Source organism: Rhinichthys klamathensis, unplaced genomic scaffold, assembly GCF_029890125.1.
Source record: "Rhinichthys klamathensis goyatoka isolate OS25496 unplaced genomic scaffold, OSU_Roscu_1.1 h1tg000206l_1, whole genome shotgun sequence".
Taxonomy (NCBI): domain Eukaryota; kingdom Metazoa; phylum Chordata; class Actinopteri; order Cypriniformes; family Leuciscidae; genus Rhinichthys; species Rhinichthys klamathensis.
In genome coordinates, this window is record NW_026606731.1 from 62,266 (window position 1) to 82,316 (window position 20,051).

General features: G+C 38.1%; 2 protein-coding genes across 2 annotated transcripts in view; one reads left to right on the plus strand and one right to left on the minus strand.

The window, feature by feature from the left end:
- Window positions 1–20,051, minus strand: part of tpst1 (tyrosylprotein sulfotransferase 1) — a 361,312-nt gene that overhangs the window by 51,103 nt on the left and 290,158 nt on the right. The window lies entirely within an intron of this gene.
- plekhg2 (pleckstrin homology domain containing, family G (with RhoGef domain) member 2) overlaps window positions 1–20,051 on the plus strand; it is a 37,401-nt gene that overhangs the window by 8,418 nt on the left and 8,932 nt on the right. Inside the window, exons 2-6 of the mRNA XM_056263286.1 lie at window positions 625–702; window positions 5,021–5,427; window positions 12,441–12,541; window positions 17,931–17,997; window positions 19,153–19,199. Of these exons, the coding sequence (XP_056119261.1) occupies window positions 654–702; window positions 5,021–5,427; window positions 12,441–12,541; window positions 17,931–17,997; window positions 19,153–19,199 (671 nt within the window). The 5' untranslated portion in view covers window positions 625–653. The remainder of the gene's footprint in view (window positions 1–624; window positions 703–5,020; window positions 5,428–12,440; window positions 12,542–17,930; window positions 17,998–19,152; window positions 19,200–20,051) is intronic.

The following is a 20,051-nucleotide window of genomic DNA, read 5'->3' on the forward strand; positions in this document are numbered from 1 at the left end:
TTTTTAAGAGAGAGAGACAAGGCTGCAAGCTACCCACCCCCCACCACCTACTCAAACAGCATCTATCGCGTTTCAGCTCTTTAATTGCTTTGGCTCAGACCTTTGGTATTTTTTTCTTCTATATTTTTTTTTCATTGTCTTCCTCTTCTCATGAAAGAAGCGGAAGGCACTTTAGAACTGATAAAGAGAGTCAGTTTGCAGTAGTTCTCAGTCTAAACTAATGGGAGTATACAGTACATTTGTTGGATGGTAATAAAGTTCTGACTTATGTCGGAGCTGACTGTAGTAGAGATTTTTATTATTTTATTTTATTTATTTATTTTCCAAACAAACCTTCTTACTGTGATGTGTTAGTCCCACTGAGCTACTTTAGTTGGGGTTAACATTTTATTTTAGTATGTGTTGTATTGTGTTGTGTTGTGTTTTTGTTCTGTTCATGCTATAAATATGCTGATTCTGGTATTCTAGAAAAGAACATCTATGGTATGTGAAATATATATATTTACTGTCATTATTTTTTATTTGATTTTTTTTGCCCATATTTTTCACTACATTTGTCACATAACATTGCTTATAGATCAACTGAAAGTGTTTTGTTTTTAACAGTTTGCATTTGATTTGCAGGTTTCTACTTCCTGTGATAGAATCACACCATGCCTGAGGGGGCGGGCCGCGACAGCCAGAAAAAAAACAACAACCAAGGTCAGATGCCAATCAAATAATATCAGTGTTTGAGAAAATCTGAACATGATTATGTAATATCCCAATCAAAAGCTACTGACAGGAACTACTCATTCACGGTCTGAATTTGAAGTTGCTTTTGTTAACTTCTATGTTGTGGTTGAGTTCAAAACCACAAACGAGAGCCTGGGAAAATGATGAAAGATATATTTTCCGAGATATTGCACAATTTTCAATGGAGATAAGGCATCAAGCATGCCATAGATAAGAGTGTCTGTTAGGAATGAAATGCTAAGGGTTATCAGGTTCAGAATTAGACAGGGTGGTCTCCCTCTTCATATTTTTGGACCTCAGACTCTCCTACTTTACAAAGAATGGTTGCTTACATTATCAATTCAAACAAACTGAACAAGTCGGTTGGAAATGTGCTGACAATCACAATTGTTTAGGGTTGGTCACCTCTCTTTGGATTGGGCTCTCTAAACAATTCGGGATTTGAAATAGTTCTGATCATGCAATAGAGCCAAGGGGCACGTTTACGTTTGGAAATAATTTTTTTTGTGTCAGATAGAATCTGGAATATGTCAAGTTGCTGTCAATATACTATACATGACATCCCAAAAGAGCAATATATACAGTCAAAATACATGGATTTAAAAGCACATCTAATCAAACTCAAAATAATACAAAGATCATGAATACAAACATCTTTGACATTTGACCCAAATCATATCGTCGTGACTTCAGCTGGCATGTGATGAGGTGATGTTGAGCTCTGAGCACCTTTGCAGGGAACTGCTCATATTTGGTTTCACCACTTCCTCTAATGGGGCCGAAAGGTGCAGGCTGGAACGGCACACAGGAAGTATCTCAACAGACGGATGAGCACCCAGATACGCTGATACAGATAAACACTCACTGCTTGAGCTCAGCCCTATCTTGTACGTGTTTTTTTATTTTTTTATTGAGACATTCTTTTAAATGTCTGTGTTGTAATTTAAGGATGTATTCCTATAAATAGGCATAGCGGACTTTCAGTATGTGGTCAAGCTCAGGCAAGTTTTGATACTGTTTTCTGTTCTGTTCCCATTAAAAATGATGTCATTATCTGGAGGAGGAAGATGTTATTTATTAGAGAACTAACTTGTGCTAGTCAGGAATGGAAAGCATATATATATACACGCACACACACACACACACACACACACACACTACATTCGATAGTTTGGCATGGCTACATTTATTTGTTCAACAATACATTAAAAACAATCACATTTTGAAATATTAAAAGTTAAAATAACTATTTTCTACTCTAATGTATTTTAAAATGTAATTTATTCCTGTGATGATAAAGCTGGATTTTCAGCATCATCACTCCAGTCTTCAGTCACATGATCCTTCAGAAATCATTTTAATATGCTGATTTGCTGCTCAAGAAACATTTCATATTATTATAATAAATTATTATAATTATAACAACAATTATTATTCTTATTATTATATATTGAAAACAGTAAATTTAACAGATACATTTTTTTCAGGAATCTTTGATGAATAGAATTTCAAAAGAATTTGATCAAAAAATATTTTTTAACATTATAAATGTTTTTAATGACTTAAATGCATTCTTGCTGAAAAAAGTGTTAATTTCTTTGACAAAAATGACCCCAAATTTACATAAATTTATGTTTACACATCTTGTTTCTTTAACACATAAGTGCTCTTCAGTATTTTCCCGGCAAGGACTGAAGAGTTTGTCAACTCTCAAAATAACGTGGTTTTGCACCCTGCACGCTAATACACACCTAGACAGGAAATCTCTCTATGAGAGAGAAGTGTGCACATGTGAACACACACATTTCATGCACGTTAGATATGGTGCATGGTTCCTGTCTGCGTTACGAATGGTGAGGTCCGTTTAGTCTCTGCTGGAAAAAGATTCAGTTTCAGAAATCATTTGGATACCTGATGTCATTTGGAAGACAGTGCTAGCCAGTTGCTTTGAATTAGTTATGAGGACTAACTAAACTACAGTGAGAAGACATAATTCACAGCTAACCGCACCGGTGGTCATTCCAGCTGATGTTGCCGTGCCTTGCGGATCAGGTATGTGATTTCTTGCTCTTGGCTTTCACTCATTTGGCCAAATGATCTTCACAGACTTCCATGATCTACATAACAGGCCTGATTCTCTGATTGGAGTTAGATGAGCCTTGTTAGTCACTTTATTGAACTTTGAGTGACTAAAAAAAAACAGTGCGCATGAAATTTATGATGAAAATACCACAATTACTGGAACTCATAATAAGTACGGATCACTAACTAATAATTTATCGCAATTGTGGACACAAAGATCAGATTAAGGTGTTTTTTACATTATTTCCAAGTAGATCTATGTCATTATGAAAATATTACGAGGAAATGAGCTCTAATGTATTATTTCAGATTTCCAAAACATCTGCACAATTAATAGAGTCATTTCATTTTCCATTAGGAATCATATACTTATGAAGATCAGTATGTGTGTTGGCTCACGCACATGTTCATCAGTCTTATCTAGAGATGGTCAGGTTTTGTTGGAAATCCCAACCGATTTATCCACTCTTAATTCGTGCTGTGCGCTTAGAGGCTTTTTTGAACTTAATGTTGTGGATAACAAAATCCATAGGGATAATGTTTAGGGTAAAACAGTCCCCTGCCTTTGGTTCTTCCATGCCACATGAAAGTTTCTGACTTCATGTCCAAGTAGTGATGGAGTACCCTGTCTGTTTGCTTTTGTTCCAGAGGATGCACTGGGTTTACGTTGTCACACTTCATGCATCTGTCTAGCTGAATTTATGCCATGCTTTGAACGTGCTCCTGAATGCTTGTGTATCCAGTACAGCTGATCTTGAGATAGGCATCAAACGAAAAGATGGCCGTATATGATGTATGTCTGGCTGTAGAGGATTTTACAATCCGTCCCTCCACGTTTTTTCCTCATTTTCACATTTTTTCATGTGCGACTGCCGCCATAGTGGTGCTGATCTTGGATTGGGGCCAGCAAAAGATAAACACATGCCTTCATGTACTTTATGAGTGCGTTTAAATCAAATTCAGGCAATCAATATTACAGAAGTGCTTTCAAACCTTCCATGAACGCAGGGAACGGGAGAAAAGGCTGCAAGCAGTTCCAGCTAATGGTCAGAGATGGAATACTTGATGGATGATAGGCAGACTTGGCGAGGAAGGGAGTGCAGAGAGTAACAGTTGACTGCGTCGCCCTGCCTGCCAGGTCAGAGGAAATGGAGGATTGTTCGTCTCTGCCGGCTTGTGCTCTGTAACTGGGCCACCATTGTGATGAGCACAGCCCAGCATTCAGCCTTTAAACAATGCCAATCCTTACAGCGCTCTGTACCGGCTTGTGTTCTCTTGCCTTGACGACCAGACTGTTGTGTTCAGTTTTTGATACGGCTCTTCAGGCAGAACGTCACTGTTTTGATTTAGATGTTCTGGTCGTTTTAGGGCACGGCTGATTGAATGACTTCTGTGTTCGCAGGTTTAATCGTCCAGCAAATTGCAGTCAGGAAGTTGTGATTTTTGTTTCCTGCCTATACAGGGCGTGCACAGCACCGTTAGATTGACAGCCTCTGCGGGTTTGCTGCAAACCATTGTGATGTAGTTTTGCACAGTCACACCTTTGAGGCAGGCAGAAAAATATTGCAGGAAACACATTGTAAGCACTTATAGTTTGTCCTTGTACTTTACTCTTGGTTTGTATAGTACTTTATTTAAAAATATATATATTTTTGAAAATATATTTGTATTATTAATATTTTGAATGTAAATACAACTTCTGTTCATTTTGTTCATTTTCTTTCCTTATTTTGAAAAGCATAAAATGATCTAAGTTTATTATATTTTATTATATTATGTTATATTATATTAATTATATTATATTAATGACATTTGATTTTCAAAAAAAGAAAACACAAAAAAGAAATAAACTCAGAAAACCAGAGAAAATGAGACCACAAAAAAAGTAAAGATAATTGGAATGGGAACTGGTTGATGAAAAATGATAATGAGTTTATATTAAAATCTCTGATTCATGGACACAGACTTTGGTATCCTGGCAATTTTGAATAGAGTTTTGAGATCTCTTCTGAAACTCTAGAATAGACACATGTGAGTTTACTGGGGTCTTCAAGAAGCAGGATATTTAAGCCAAAGTCTCCATTTGCTCTACATTGCTGTCTTGGCAACATAACATTGTATATTTTGTTCACCAAAAATGCTGTATTATGCAGTGATCACTAGTATTCTCACACCAACTTGTTTCTGTCTCTCTCTGCTGCAGCTGCCAAGCGCCCCTCCTCTGTGTCCTCGCTGAGTGGGATTGTGAGCCGCATGGCCTCCTCAGGCGGTGCGTCCCGTGGGAGCTGCACCTCTGTTAACACGGTGTGCTCCGACAGTGACCGCGGTGCCAGTCTCAGCTCCTCTGCCTCATCTGCCTCGCTGCAAGATGGACACTCGTCTTCTTCCTCCTCATCGCTCCCCTACGGAGCCATGCCGGTCTACCCTGGGCCACAACGAAACGGCTCAGACATCAGCCTGGACCTCACCCCTCTCTCCCTGCTGACGGGAGCCAGTCCCCTCCCCGCCTCCTCAACACCACTGCACAAACTCACTCGCCTGGAGAGGGTGGCGCTGGAGATAGTGGAGACCGAGCAGGCCTACGTGAGGGACCTCAAGAGCATTGTGGAGGTAAGGATCAGACACTCTATGTACCATGTTTCATATTGTAATAACATATATGCATAAAGTGGAATTTGCAACCAAATAAACTTGAGGAATAATGTTGAGCTAATGTTAAAACAATGTTGAAATAATGTTTCTAATAACCTTTTAAAAGGTTAGCATACCCCTAAATGTTTGTCATTATTTACTCATCCTTTTCTAAACCAGTATACATTTGGAACACAAAAGAAAAAGAAAAATTGTCCATACAATGAAAGTCCAATGCTGTTTTCGACCCATTTACATTTGTCAAAATATCTTGTGGTGAGGTGTGCTTTTTTGACTTGGCCTGTTAAATCACCACTGAGATAACTAGAAACTGGATAGCAACCCACTTATAACACTACACTTAGCAACAGCCTAGAAACCACCCAGAACAACCTAGCGAGCATCTAGCAACACCCTTGAAACCATCCAGAACAACCTAGTAAATATCTATCAAACGGTCTAGAAACCATCCAAAACACCCCCTGCAAACAGCTTGCAACGGCCTAGAAACCACCCCGGACCAACCTAGCATCTAGCAACATCCTAGTATATATCTATTAACGGCCTAGAAACCACCCAGAACAACCTAGCGAGCATCTAGCAACACCCTAGAAACCACGCAGAACAACCTAGTAAATATCTAGCAACACCCAAACCACCCCGGAACAACCTAGTGAGCATCTATCAACGGCCTAGAAACCACCCAACACCCTAGAGAGCATCTAGCAAAGGTCGAAACCATCCAAAACACTTCCTGCGAGCACCTAGTAATGGTCTAGAAACCACCCAGAACCAATCACGTTGCCCTAGCATGGTGATGGTTTACATGGGCAAGAACCCCTATTTTAAATGTCCAAATGTTATTATAAAATATAAATGTTAAACACATATAGGGTGACTTTGAAAAAGACCCACTGAATAGTATTATTTTTGCTGGTCCGAACCCACCCAGGTGGTGGTACATTCTTTTGAGCTCTAGGATTGCTCAGTCATGGAAGCTCATCCAGATCAGCATTTCAACCGTCACATCTCTTCACCCGCCGCCCACCCTGTATGTAATCCAGGACTCATATAACAGACAGCAGAGAAAGCCGAGCCCTTTCCCTGTGCCAATGGCGATTTAAAATGTGATCATTGTGAGATTCTGTTGTGCCATTCATCACGCATTCAGGTGGAGCAAAGGAGGTCATGGCACTGGATGAAAGCAACAATAAATTCATACTGTCAGTTCAAACGCATCTCTGCGCTGCTTTCCGCATGCACAGCCCTGATCCGGGACAATAAGGAGGCTGTTGCTCAGCATTTCAAACGCATGCACGCACAAATCAGAGTGTGCTGTAAATATAAGAGACTCTTTGTGGGCGCTTCTCAACACATTCATCATATTTCCATGCACAGGTTGCTGGAAGAACAGGCCTCCACTGTGACCTTCAGCAGGGGTCATGGATAAGCACCAATATGTTATGCCCCGTTTACTCAGGCAGCGATTTAACCTCTCCCATTGGTAGTCGTTGTGCATTTGCATAAGCTTTCCTCACATTTATCACAGTTAGATTTATTGTAATACTTTTATTCAGCAAGGACATTCAATTTGATCAAAAAGACATTTTATAATGTTACAAAAGATTTCTATATAAAATAAATGCTGTTCTTTGCTGTTAAAGAATCCTGAAATCCTGGTTTCCACAAAAATGTTAAAGGGGAGGTAAATTGCCCTTTTCACAAGATGTAAAATATGTCTTTGAAGTCCCCAGAGTGTGTATGTGAAGTTTTAGTTCAAAATACCCCACAGATATTTTTATATAGCATGTTAAAGTTGTCACTTTTTGAGGGTGAGCAAAAACGCTCACCCTCAAAAACCCTCTGCGGCACAGAGGGTGGAGCTTCAACAGCTTGTGTCATTTTACCTCACACGGACCATGCACTGAAAATTTCGAAAACTTTTAGCCTTTTATGTTCAAACCGGAGTCAGATGATGTCAACGGAGTCAAAGATGGAGAGACTCAAGAAGAAGTGACAACATGTAATGCAACAGGACATTTAGTTGATGAATTTATGTAGCTGATGTGTAGTTATCTTCTAGTCATTGATTAGCAAATTCTGTCTTGATAATCTATAAATCATGTTCAGGGGGCGGGGTTTATGTAAATTCTAGGGTTGGTGATGTTACTAACCCGGTAGGAAGCTTGTGTAGTCCCTACCAGCCATTTGTTGTAGTCCTTAAAAAGCTATTTCTTTAAAAGCAAATATCTCCATTTGCTTTGAACTTTGAGCGTCGTAACTTTGCAGATGTTGTTTATGCTCAAACAGCAACATTACACAGTTAGAAGTTAGAAAAGTGAAATCATAATCAACCACCCCTTTAAGCAGCACAACTGTTTGCTACATTGATAATAGTAAGAAATATTTCTTGAGCAGCAAATAAGCATTTTAGAATTATTTCTGAAGGATCATGTGACTGAGATTGGGAGCATGAAGAATCATTCTTCAGGAGGGAGCATGAAGAATAATTTTCACACATCAATTGGCAACTCTGAGTCCTGACCTTAAATTCTTTGAAAGTATTTGGGATGTGCTGGAGTCGACTTGACTCTTGCATTGTCAGTACAAGATCTTGACCAAACATTGATGCCCCTTGATGACGAAATAATTATTCTTCATACTTCCTCCCAACCATTCTTTCACAGTTTGAGCCTGATGCATCTTGGCTTTGTCATCCTGGAATATGGCCATGATGTGTCTTCCTACATGTTTGTTTAAGAAATGAAAAGATACACACTCCATCAATTAGGGTTAGAAGAACTGTTGCCAAACATATAACATGCTAGAAACATAATAATCACTGCAATAATGATCCAATTTGCCAATTTAAATCCAAACAGCAACTTTTTTTTGGCCTGGCAGAGTATATTATTACCTTTTCATTTTGCTTTCTAGAATTTGAGAAATGTTGAGATTAATCACAGATTCATAGTAAAATATTGATACACTGTCAACTTAAACCAAAGTGAATATTCAGTAACAACATAAAAGACAATTGCCAGTTGAATTTCATCATATTTTAGGGTCCTTTGCATTACATAAAAAATAAAATTGGACAAAAGTAACAGACTAATGGCCAGTTTCACAGACAGGGCTGCATTAGATTAAGCCAGGATTAGGTCTTAGTTCAATTAGAGTATTTAAGTAGCTTTTAGTGCCTCAGAAAAAAAAACATTACTGGTGTGAATATTGAGATGAAACAATGGCACTGACATTTTTTTAAGATATGTCAGTGCAAGTTGCTTTCAGTTAAAACAGCTCAAACATGCATTTTAATCCTGCACTAGGCCTTGTTTGTAAAACTGGGGGTAAGTGAGTTTAGTTTAATTTGTGCTGATTTTTCTTTGAGCCTAGAGAGTGTTGAAATTGGTCTGTCATGAGTCACAGGTCATTGTGTTTGTGGTCTACTCTACACAGCCTTTGAACTCATGGGAATGTTTCCAGTGCCGGCCATCAACAGGTGGGCGCGTATATTCTGAATAGTATGTGTCTGTTATCCTTTGTATCTGTGACTGATTGATTGCAGAGGATCATGGGTACATAGGCTGGAGGTTGGGGAATGCCTGAAATGTATCTCCTTTTCCCTTTTGCTGATGGTTTATTTGAAGTCGAGCTTTTCATAAGCCAATAAAAAGAGAAGGCATGCAAGCTTATGCTGCTTTATGAAAAGATGCCTTCAGATCAAATAGCCAGAAATTGGTTGCTGAAAGACGCAGATCATGCCGAGGAATGCTGCTGTTTTATCAATCTGTGGTCTCAAAATGGAGGCTGAGTGGTGGATGGTTTCGGGGACATAGTGCTGACTCTGGGATATGCGTGTATGATGTCTGATTGGAGACATACTTAGCCAGGCTCTGCTTCTATTAGTAAGAGCCGTCTGGTTTTGATAGAAAGCGTAACAAAGAATGATGTCAAGCTAGCTGGAAACGAGCTCAAAGTGCACGGCTTTGCTGTGTCCTAGTGTTTTGCCTGTTGTTTGTGTGGGTTATATTATTAGTTTGTGAAGTGTCGTTTGGTGACATTCAGGTGCAGTGGGTTCAGCTCCAGTGTGTGCTGATGTGGGGAGCGTTTAGGGGAGCAAGACTGAGAGATTCTCCCTTTTTGTTTTAGCTGAATTTCAGCCAAATAGGACAGGAAATTGGGGGACGAGGGGGGTTTGGCTGTAGCCCCCATTCTGGGGCACAAGCAGAGATGGAGAGGGGCTGCTCACGAGAGAGGGACCGACTCCTGTTCCAAACTCCAAACTGACCTAGTTTCTCAGACAAAGACTCTGAGAGTGTGTTTAACTTCTGTTACAATCTCTCTCTCTCTCTCTCTCTCTCTCTCTCTCTCTCTCTCTCTCTCTCTCTCTCTCTCTCTCTCTCTCTCTCTCTCTCTCTCTCTCTCTCTCTCTCTCTCTCTCTCTCTCTCTCTCTCTCTCTCTCTATTGTTTGCCACCTTTCCAAACTTCCTCTCAGAGATAACTTCTTTCTTTCTTTCTTTCTTTCTTTCTTTCTTTCTTTCTTTCTTTCTTTCTTTCTTTCTTTCTTTCTTTCTTTCTTTCTTTCTTTCTTTCTTTCTTTCTTTCTTTCTTTCTTTCTTTCTTTCTTTCTTTCTCCCTCTTTGTCAGTTGTTCTATCTGTCTGTCTATACTGTGTCTGTCTGTCCCTTCTTTGCTTTTCTTTTGTGTTTATGTCTGTCTGTCTCTCCTTTTTCTTTTCTCTTCTTTTATTTTCATCCCTGTCTGTCCATTTTTTCCTCCTATCTATCTATCTATCTATCTATCTATCTATCTATCTATCTATCTATCTATCTATCTATCTATCTATCTATCTATCTATCTGTCTGTCTGTCTGTCTGTCTGTCTGTCTGTCTCTTCTCTTCTCTTCTCTTCTCTTCTCTTCTCTTCTCTTCTCTTCTCTTCTCTTCTCTTCTCTTCTCTTCTCTTCATGTTTTCTCTCCTTCTGGTCCATATCTCATTTGTGAACATTTATGTTTTTCTTTTTGCCAGACTGGCTGTCATAACACACTTCACGTTCGCTCTAGTAAGTCATTTCAGTAAGACGGCATCTGCCAAGAAAATGTGCACATAACTTATGGTCCCTTTGTCTGTGGCCGGTCCCGCTTGTCTCACACACTCTCCTTTCATAACTCACAATGTAATCCTCAGATTTCCCCTCACCTCCTGGATTTTCACTCTTCCCTGAGTAGCTGTGTCATCACTCATCTCTTCATCTAGCGCTCCAGTTTTGCCAAGTGTCACGCTCATGAGCTCCATTCGTTCAGGGGAATTCACTCCAGCCTATTGCTGTGTGTAAATCAGGTTAATTGCAGTGTCCATGTTCCCCTTGCCTTGTAAAGGTGCTGAATGCACCAGTCCCTTATTTTCTGGTTTATGTTGCCCCCACCTCAGCATGTTTGCTTTCCCAGACACCTTGTGGCTCTGGAAACAAACAGAAGAGGAAAAAAGAACCCATGTTTTACAGTCCAGGAATGCAGAGGCACAAGGGAAGCGGGAGGGTGACAAAGAGAGCCCCTTATAAAGTCAGTCTACTGTCTCACTATACTCATAGTGTATGTTTATTTGTAGCTATTTGCTGTAACTTTCAGTTATAATCTTTTTTTAGTTTGTTTTGCCTGGTGGCCTTCTTTTCTTGGCTCCAGAGTCTGTAGTTTCTCTCGGGAGATTGTAGGGGCCATTCTTGGCACTTTCCCGCACTATATTCCGTTGCAGTCTGGTGGAATTTGTTTGTCTATGATGGTTTGTTGGTTTTGGTCCCAAGGCTTGCTAATTAAGGGTTAATGAGGCCAAGCACTGATAAACTAACTGATACAATGTTGATAGATAGCGCTGTTTAACTCTGCCAGCTTAACAGCCAACCACTCCTGAGACCATTGGCATCAGGTCTGTTTTGGTTTTTGGCCTGTGTTAGACACAAAAGAGGTTGTAAAATATGATTAACTTTCTAATTTAATACAAAATGCATTTTCCTCATTAAGGCAGGAATGTACTGTATCTTCATAACAGCCTCATTATGATGATTATAGTGTTGGAAAACCACTTCAAGCCAGAAACCTCACTGCCACAAGGTTGTTGGTTTAGTAGAAATGATAGTTAATTATTAAGCTGTGCTGTAGATTTTTTAAAGAAACATTCTGGGTTATACAAATAAAATAAATCTCTTGTTTTCTTATACAAAAAAAAAATGTTACGATGAGGCACTTTTTGGAAGATTTAACAGTGGAAATACAAAACATAACTTTATAAAAGGACTTAGATTCATTCTAAAATGTTTATTATTTGAGTTGTAAGTCTTTCACTGTGACTTCCTTAAACTTTAACCCAGTGAAACTGCTTGCCTATAAAGCAGTGTTAACCAACCACTCCAAACCGAGAACGTTTGGTGACCCCCTGCTTCTCTTTTCCTCAGCAGGCGGCCTAAACCAGCCAGTGTTTTACATGGCATGATGATGAGACAGTTTTCTCATGAGACCAGCTTATGACTTTTTTCAAGGTCAAAGTTGAAAGAGCAGAGAGAGAAAAGATAAATATTGTTAGAGGGGCTCCTTATAACCACTGTATTAGTTGCATGCTTTGCTTTTCAGTACCGCTTTGTATGTTTACACTGAAGATCATTGAGGGGCTCAAGTGTGGTGTCCACGGTAATTACGTTACAGTGATTTTTGGTGTCGAGTGATCATTCAAGGGTTAGAGTCATGTCCTGCTGCTAAGGACCCATTTATAGTCTCTTTGTAGTCTATGAATTATGAATCAACTCAGTGTTTACAGTGGAAAAAGTGATGAAATAGAGGTATTTTACTATTTTCACAGGTCTCACAGGTCTCACAGGAGTTTTGTGAATCGCAAAAAAAGAAAAAAAGAAAAAGCAAAGCAAATTAAAGTGTGAAAATGCCTAGTATGATTTCTATGAGGTCATCAAACTCAATCTTTCTCGGTTTCTTTCTCTCAGGACTATCTAGGCTGCATTATTGACTGCGGAGACTTGCCTCTCAAACCAGAGGAGGTCAGCACCCTCTTCTGCAACATTGAGGACATCTATGAGTTTAACAGGTTGGTGTCTTCTTCCTTTTAAAGCTCTGGTGGTCAAGATGTCTGTCTGGGTGGTAGCGGTGTCTGCTGAATGTCTGCTGACACAATGACTGGCCTGTGTCCTGCTCTGTCCCACCGTGAGGGACAATGTGCAGATGTCTGCCAAGAGCGAGTGTTCGCCGTTTCTGATACACTCCAGCAGACTGTCCCTGGACTGCTGAAGTTGATCTGGAATGCTCTTCATGAGACGTTTTCTCAGCCGTCATCATAACTTAAGCTCTTTTTAAAAGACGTGCAGCATATGGTTTATTACATTGCGAGTTCATGCATGGTCCACCGAACAATTTAGTCTGTCTTGTTATGTGTCTGCTTCACACTGTTTATTGCAAATGACACTCTGTGTTTATTTCAGACTCGTACGCATGGTTGAGCCCAGAGGTTTTTAATTGGTGGGTCGCTGCTACTTGCCACTCAAACACCCTGTTTTTACATAATTTTCTTTCTTGGTCTACTCCACTCCACATCACCCCCTAATGACATTAGGCAGTGTCGAAATTGAACATGGCGCCCGCCGCCTTACTGCCAGTTCTGGTGGGAAATCAGCTTGGCTGTTGAAAACAGAAAATCTTAAAAACTCTTGGGTGTCCTCACAACCTTATTTAATAAAATTTCCTGTAATAAAATGGCAGAGCATTTGTTCCCATTACAGCTGCTTTTGGCCTCTGCTTGAGATTATATTGGCATGTAATGAGCAGAATGAATTCGTTTTTTAAGAAAACCATTCTTAAGGGGAAAGTTTACCCATAAATAAAACTTCTGTCATATTTGGTCAGTAAGATTTATTGGATGTTCACCAAGGCTGCGTTGATTTGAACAAAAATACTGTAAAAACAGTAATATTGTGAAATATTATTATACAAATTTAAAAATGTAATGTAATTGTGTCACATGATCCATCAGAAATTAATGTAATATGCAGATTTGGATCTCAAGAATCATTTCTTATTATCAATGTTGAAAACTGATGTGGTGCTTAATATGTTTGTGGAGACAGTGATACTTTTAATTTTTTTCAAGATTCTTTGATAAGTAGAAAGTTCAAAAGAGCAGCATTTATTTGGAATATAAATCTTTTGTAACATTATAAATATATTTACTGTCATTTTTTTTATCAATTTAATGGATCCTTGCTGAATAAAAGTAGTTCACTTTAAAATGAAAATTAACCCATGATTAACTCACCCTCAAGCTATCCTTGGTGTATCTGACATTCTTCTTTCAGACGAATACAACCAGAGTTATATTAATACATTTTCATTTTAAAGTGAACTACTCCTTTAATTTCTTTGTAAAAAAAAAAAAAATCATAATAATAGTCATACCAAACTTTGAACAGTAGTGTATGGAGTATATTCCAATTAGGCTGAAACCATATGCTATAATTACATGATAATAGACTGAAATTTAGGTCACTCACAAATCAAAACATTAATTTAAGTGAATAATGACTGACATTTGGTCTGTTCATCCCTTAAAGCTTTGTGTTTATGGAAAACAGGGAGTTGGAAATTATTCAATATTTCTCTGATTGTGTTCGGAGAAAGAATAACAGCATGTGGGTTTGGAACGACAACAACGACTGTGCGTAAATGACAGAATTTTCATTTTTAAGTGAACATTCCTTTTAAATCAGCTCTCATGCGTACCTCTGTAGTTGTTAAGGCTAAATAAAATGACTGACTGACCTTGTTTTTCCCTCCTGTCTTAGTTTAAACACACAAAGGCTCTCTCTTTGTCTTTTCTTACTCTTAAAAGCCCTCTGCTCATCGCTGTGGAATGTAGCCCCTGTATTCAGACTTGATTCTGTTGAGTCTACTTTTTTGGCACCGGTCAGAACTTTAGGACACATACAGATGTCCTTTTCCTCTTAGCCAAAGCAGCCAGGCTCCAAGGTAGAGCTCCAGCCCCTGTGGTGAACGAGCCACACATGACCTGTCAGAAAGTGAGGGTGCAGCCAAGCGAGCAGTGCATACTGGGACAGAAGACAGGACTTATTTTGTTCCCACAGACATCTGTCCAGTTATAGTGAAGCATTGTAAATTGTGCCTTTGCACTGGAATGCTGCATTTGTCTTGTGCAGCGACTGCAACAGAACAGGCTGTTTTTGCTGGCTTGGGAATCTCCTCTGTATTTTGCAGTGATGAAAACATTCCACTGCTGACTCATTTCTGTGTTTTGCAATAGTTCTTTTAAAACCGTCTCATCAGTTCATATTGTTCTAGGGTTATTTTAGCACGTGCAATCACATCTTTCTAGTTCATTCTAGGCTACTCATTCTGGTGCCCTTAAGTAAAGAACATCAGGGTCAAATATACTACCATTTGAAATTTTGGGCTCAGTAAGATTATTTTTCTGATCCTTTTATTTAGCAAGGATGCATTTATAATGTGACAAAAGATTTATAATGAGTGCTGTTTTTAAACTTACTATTCATCAAAGATTCATGAAAAAAGTGTCACAATTTACACCAAAATATTAAGCAGTACAACTGTTTTTAACATTAATAATAATAATAATAAATGTTTTTGATCACCAACTCAGCATATTAGAATGGTGTCTGAGAAAGAAAGAACAGAAAACAATTATTTTACATTCTAATAATACTTTACAACATTACTGGTTTGTGGAATGTTTGATGAAATAAATGCAGTCTGTGTGAACATAAGAGATTTCTTTCAGAAACATCAATAAAATCTTACTGACTCCAAAGTGTTTTTACACTTTTTGCATCAAGCTCCTCATGTGTGTCTTCTTGGTAACCAAGCACACTAACTTAAGGGAAAAATGACATCACAATTGTAGGTCAGTCATAATTTTTGAAAAATTATACAAATAATTTTCAGAATATTTTATTAATATAAATAATATTTATAATGGAAATATTAATGATTATTCTATGCGATCTTCATGTAACCATTTTTTTTCTTTTACTTTTAATAAAACTACTGGGACTTCCTTAAAAATGTACACATCAAGTATAATTTGGGACAAATCCATTGAGAGACACTTAACTGCCCAGACACATCCCTCCGTTAAGTGAGATAGCAACCTTTACCTCCTGTGTGTGGTTGCATGAGGTCACGGTCTGTCACTGTACCATGCTTTGACTTCATTTTGGATTCAACCTTAACACTGAGAATAAGGAGTGTTCTTTTCTTAATAAAGACAAATCAGTTTTTTCCCAAAGCATTCATTTCACTGCTCTCTTGTCTCCTCACTGTCTCACTGTCTGCTTTGATCACATTCGGGAGAAATAACGGGTGTAGATTTGTCCTGAGGATTTGTATAATGCATAAAAAAGAAGAATGACTGTGTGAATTTCCCCCTCCATAGGATGCTGCGTCTCCAGCTAAAATAAAGGCTTGACTGCTGTGGGAAATACGAGCTAGATGAAAGCAACTGTAATGCAGCGAACTTCTGTTTGAGTTATACACACCATGTTAATGGATGAATGGTGGGAGTAAGACAAAAGAAAGGGATAAGACTAGGAGGAGAGAATGAATCTAGAGAAGACAACAACTTATGGGTTGAGAAGAGATCATAAAAAAAGGGGAAGGGTGATGTGAAGACTGAATGGGACAAAGGGAATTAAGTTTTTTAAATTCAGGGCCTCTTTCAGGTAACTCCCTATCTCTGGTCATAACTCCTGAAAATTAATAAGTGAGACATTTTCATTTTTTTTGCTGTTCTTCATTGTAGTCTGTTGTATGATTTTGCTACATGGTTTGGTAGCCAATCCTGACACGTTCAAAGAAGTGTCTTAATGTATTAAATTTCTCATTTTACCTCAACTATGATCCTAAACACTCAAATATCTCTTTGTATGTACTGTATCTGGCAAAGAAGAACCTGGGAAAGTATTAAGTATGAATGGAACACACATATTTCAAGTCTCAAACCTTTGGTCCGCCAACACTTTCCTGGGATTTGAGTGAAAGGGCCAAAACCTCACAAGATTTGCCAAGATCTAATTGAATCCAACTTATCTACTACAGTTCAGACCAGAAAGCAGATACTTGTGGCTTTGAATCGACAGTAATATCTTTATTGTTTTACAATTACAAATTACAGAACTATGTGTTGTTATTATGACACACCTTTTCAAGACATTCAAGTCATCGGTCAAGAACATCCCATCCCTACAGGCACCTAGAACATCAAGCTCTTTGGACAATCTAAGAAAGCATGCATAAACTCATTCAATTTCCTTTATAACCACAATGAAGTCCCCCCACCACAAAGGTCAGCCACTAAATGAGTTTCGTCTTCAGAGGGGAAGAGAGGATGATGAAGGCTGGAGTTCTGCGGTTTCCTTCCGAACTTTTCCCCTCAGCCACATCAAGGAAAGTCCATAGTGTTTAGAGAGCGTCACGTTGTTTTCTTTCACGACATGCAAGGAGGGTTCCTTAGTTTTGCTAATGGACTGAATGAAATACAGCGTGCAAGCCTTCACACAGCTTTCGTTCAACCCTTCAGAACATAGAGAATGTACAACCACTCATCCTCAGTCGAAAAAGTCCCACTGACCACAAGAGTTCCTATCAACTCCCTAACACTGAGGGAAAATCCATTTGTTTCCATCTGTTTGAGTCACAATAGAGATTGTTTTATTAAACCAAGCTTCCTTTATTGCTTTCCAGACACTGTTACCAGCCTATATAATGCAAAATTCATGTTTTTTTTTCATTTATTTACTTAAAAAATGTAAGTGATTTACCTCAAATTAGCTTTTCCCCACCAGCAGAATGTAGAAAATATGTGTACACTCTCAAAATAAAGGTTATTTTTTGCCATCTATGGTTCCATGAAGAACCTTTACCATCCATGGAACCTTTCCATTGAAAAAAAGTTTCTTCAGATTATTTAAACATTCTTTGCGCTAAGAAAAAACATTCTTTTAAGAACTTTTTAGCGAAAGGTTCTCTGGGGAACCTGAAATGGCATTGCTGTGAAAACCCCCTTTTGGAACCCTTATTTTTAATAGTTTAGAAAGGTTTTCAAGTTTGACTGTGGGGATATTGGGACATGTTTGGAGGAAATTGAGCCAAAATAAAAAGCTTCCCATCTGTGTGCATTTAGACAAGAGTTTACTAAATGATAAAAATAAATAAATGCTGTTTAGAAATGCAGGCCGGAGTTTGAGCCTGTTCCAGACAAGACTGTCCAGTACCAGATGTTTCCTCAGAAAAGGAATAGCAATATTTAAACAAACAAATAGACTCATGTCAGAAAACTAGTTTTTATATGCCACTCAATAGATTTTTTCAGCTTGCAAATACTTTTGTGAGAATATGTGAGCAGAAATACTTTTGTCATGCACGAAAAACTGAATTGAATCTTTTTTTCGTAGTGAGCTTTTGGAAGATCTGGAACGAAGCCCCCATGCCGCAGCCATAGCAGAATGCTTTGTGGAGAGGGTAAGCACATGACAAATAAAAAATACATTTCTTCCTGTTTAACACCTTATTAGAAGGCATACAATACATATATCTCAAGACAAGGAGTTTGTGTTTTAATGCACGTCATTCTAGGACTGTTGTCTAAGGGAAATCCAGTTTTGTTAATGTGATATGTTGGGGCCTTCGCTTGGCAGTATGGGAGAAGCACAAAGAAATGTCTGGGCCAGAAAAACAGATGGACTTTGTGAAACCTAAACATATCAGCAACTGTGTTGAACTTTTAACACATGCACACGTCAGCTAAGTGCATTTGCAGACAATTTTGGTGCTCTTGTCTCCACACCACAATGACACAACAATGAGCAGACCAGACTGGGATGGGAACCAGACAAGGACATCATTGTTTGGAGTGGTAGAGGGGTTGAATGTGCTCATACTTATTTCTGCAATGATTTGTTTCTTGGTTTAGAAAAGGAAATCGTTCTTTACCTTTCAGTTGCCAGAGGCAGTGTCTCAAGCACCAAGACCCAATGTTTACCTCCTGCTGAAGAGGCCACTGTTCGTATCAATTAGCACTGGCCTAGGAAGCACAGAGTACATTTGATTAAGCCATTACCGGTGGGTTATTTTGAGGTTTAGCTCAATTTAACCTTCTCTAATGCAGCAGAGGCTCAGAGTCAGGTTTTTCCCCCCATAGTCTCAGTAGCATCAAAAAAGCCAAAACTTCCAAATCCAAATCAAAGCAATGCCTCTAGACCTGATATCAGGCCCCAAATAGAGCAAATATTTGATGTGTTTACATGCTTGTAAAGATGTAGTTCAGTGACTGTAACTGAAGCTGAGCTGCCCATATCTGGTCAGATCTGGGTATAGTGGCCATTGCCAAAGCAGATGACGGGGTTCACTTGATTGGGTTGTTCTGGTACTGCTTCTGTTTTTGGAACACAAACATTTAGTGGAAAAATCTCCCATACTGCCAAGTGAATGCCAGTCTAGATTGAGCCATTTTTTCTTCTGTCTGTTATATTTTTGTCTGGTTTCATAACACCACACTCTTGTTTATTTTAAACAGCAAGTGATGTCCAGAATTTTAAGTGTATTTTTGTTGGTAGAATAAAGGTCAATCAGTCTTTGAAATCAATTAATTATTATTATTAAATTTTTTTTTTATAGAGTGAAGCTTTTGACATTTACACCATATACTGCATGAATTACCCCAAGTAAGTGAAGAATATTTCTATTTCTCTGATATTATGTACACTACAGTACTGTTCAAAAGTTTGGAGCAAGATTTTTATAAATAAAATAAAAAGACAGTAAAGACATGTACAATGTTGCAAAATATTTATATTGCAAATAAATGCTAGTCTTTTGACAAATCTTTTTATCATGGTTTCCAAAAAAAATAAAAAAATAAAAGTATTCAACATTTATAATAATATGAAATATTTTCCTGTGCAAAAATTATTTCTGAAGAATCGTGTGACACTGAAGACTGGAGTAATGATGCTGAAAATTCAACTTTGCTATCACAGGAATAAATTACATTTTATAATATATTTTAAAAATATATATGAATATAGTCTTTCAAAAACATAAAAAATCTTACCAACCCCAAACATTTTAACAGTATGTGCAGATGATTGCACACTGCAAGTGTGCAAGTTTAGTTGAAATTTACTTTAAATATATATTTATATATATATATGTATATTTAAATGTATATTACTTATATATACATTTTAATTATATAGTATTTTAAATTGATTAAATTATTAAAAACCTTAATACGCAGAAAACTCATCAATGCTGTTGCATAATTATACAAGTATCTGGCATTTTTGCAGTAAAAATAATTAGATTCATGAGATGTAGATGTCAACCACAATGATGTATAATCATGTAAGATATTTTTGATGAATGTCGTGTGGTTTTAATTAGTCAATTTTAACTATATGTCTAGTGGAAAAATTAGACATATCAGAGGCAGACATGCTTGGGTGATGACTACTTGGAATACTTTTCAGCCCCTCTCTTAGTATTCCCATGGGCCTCTGGTACAACAGCAACAG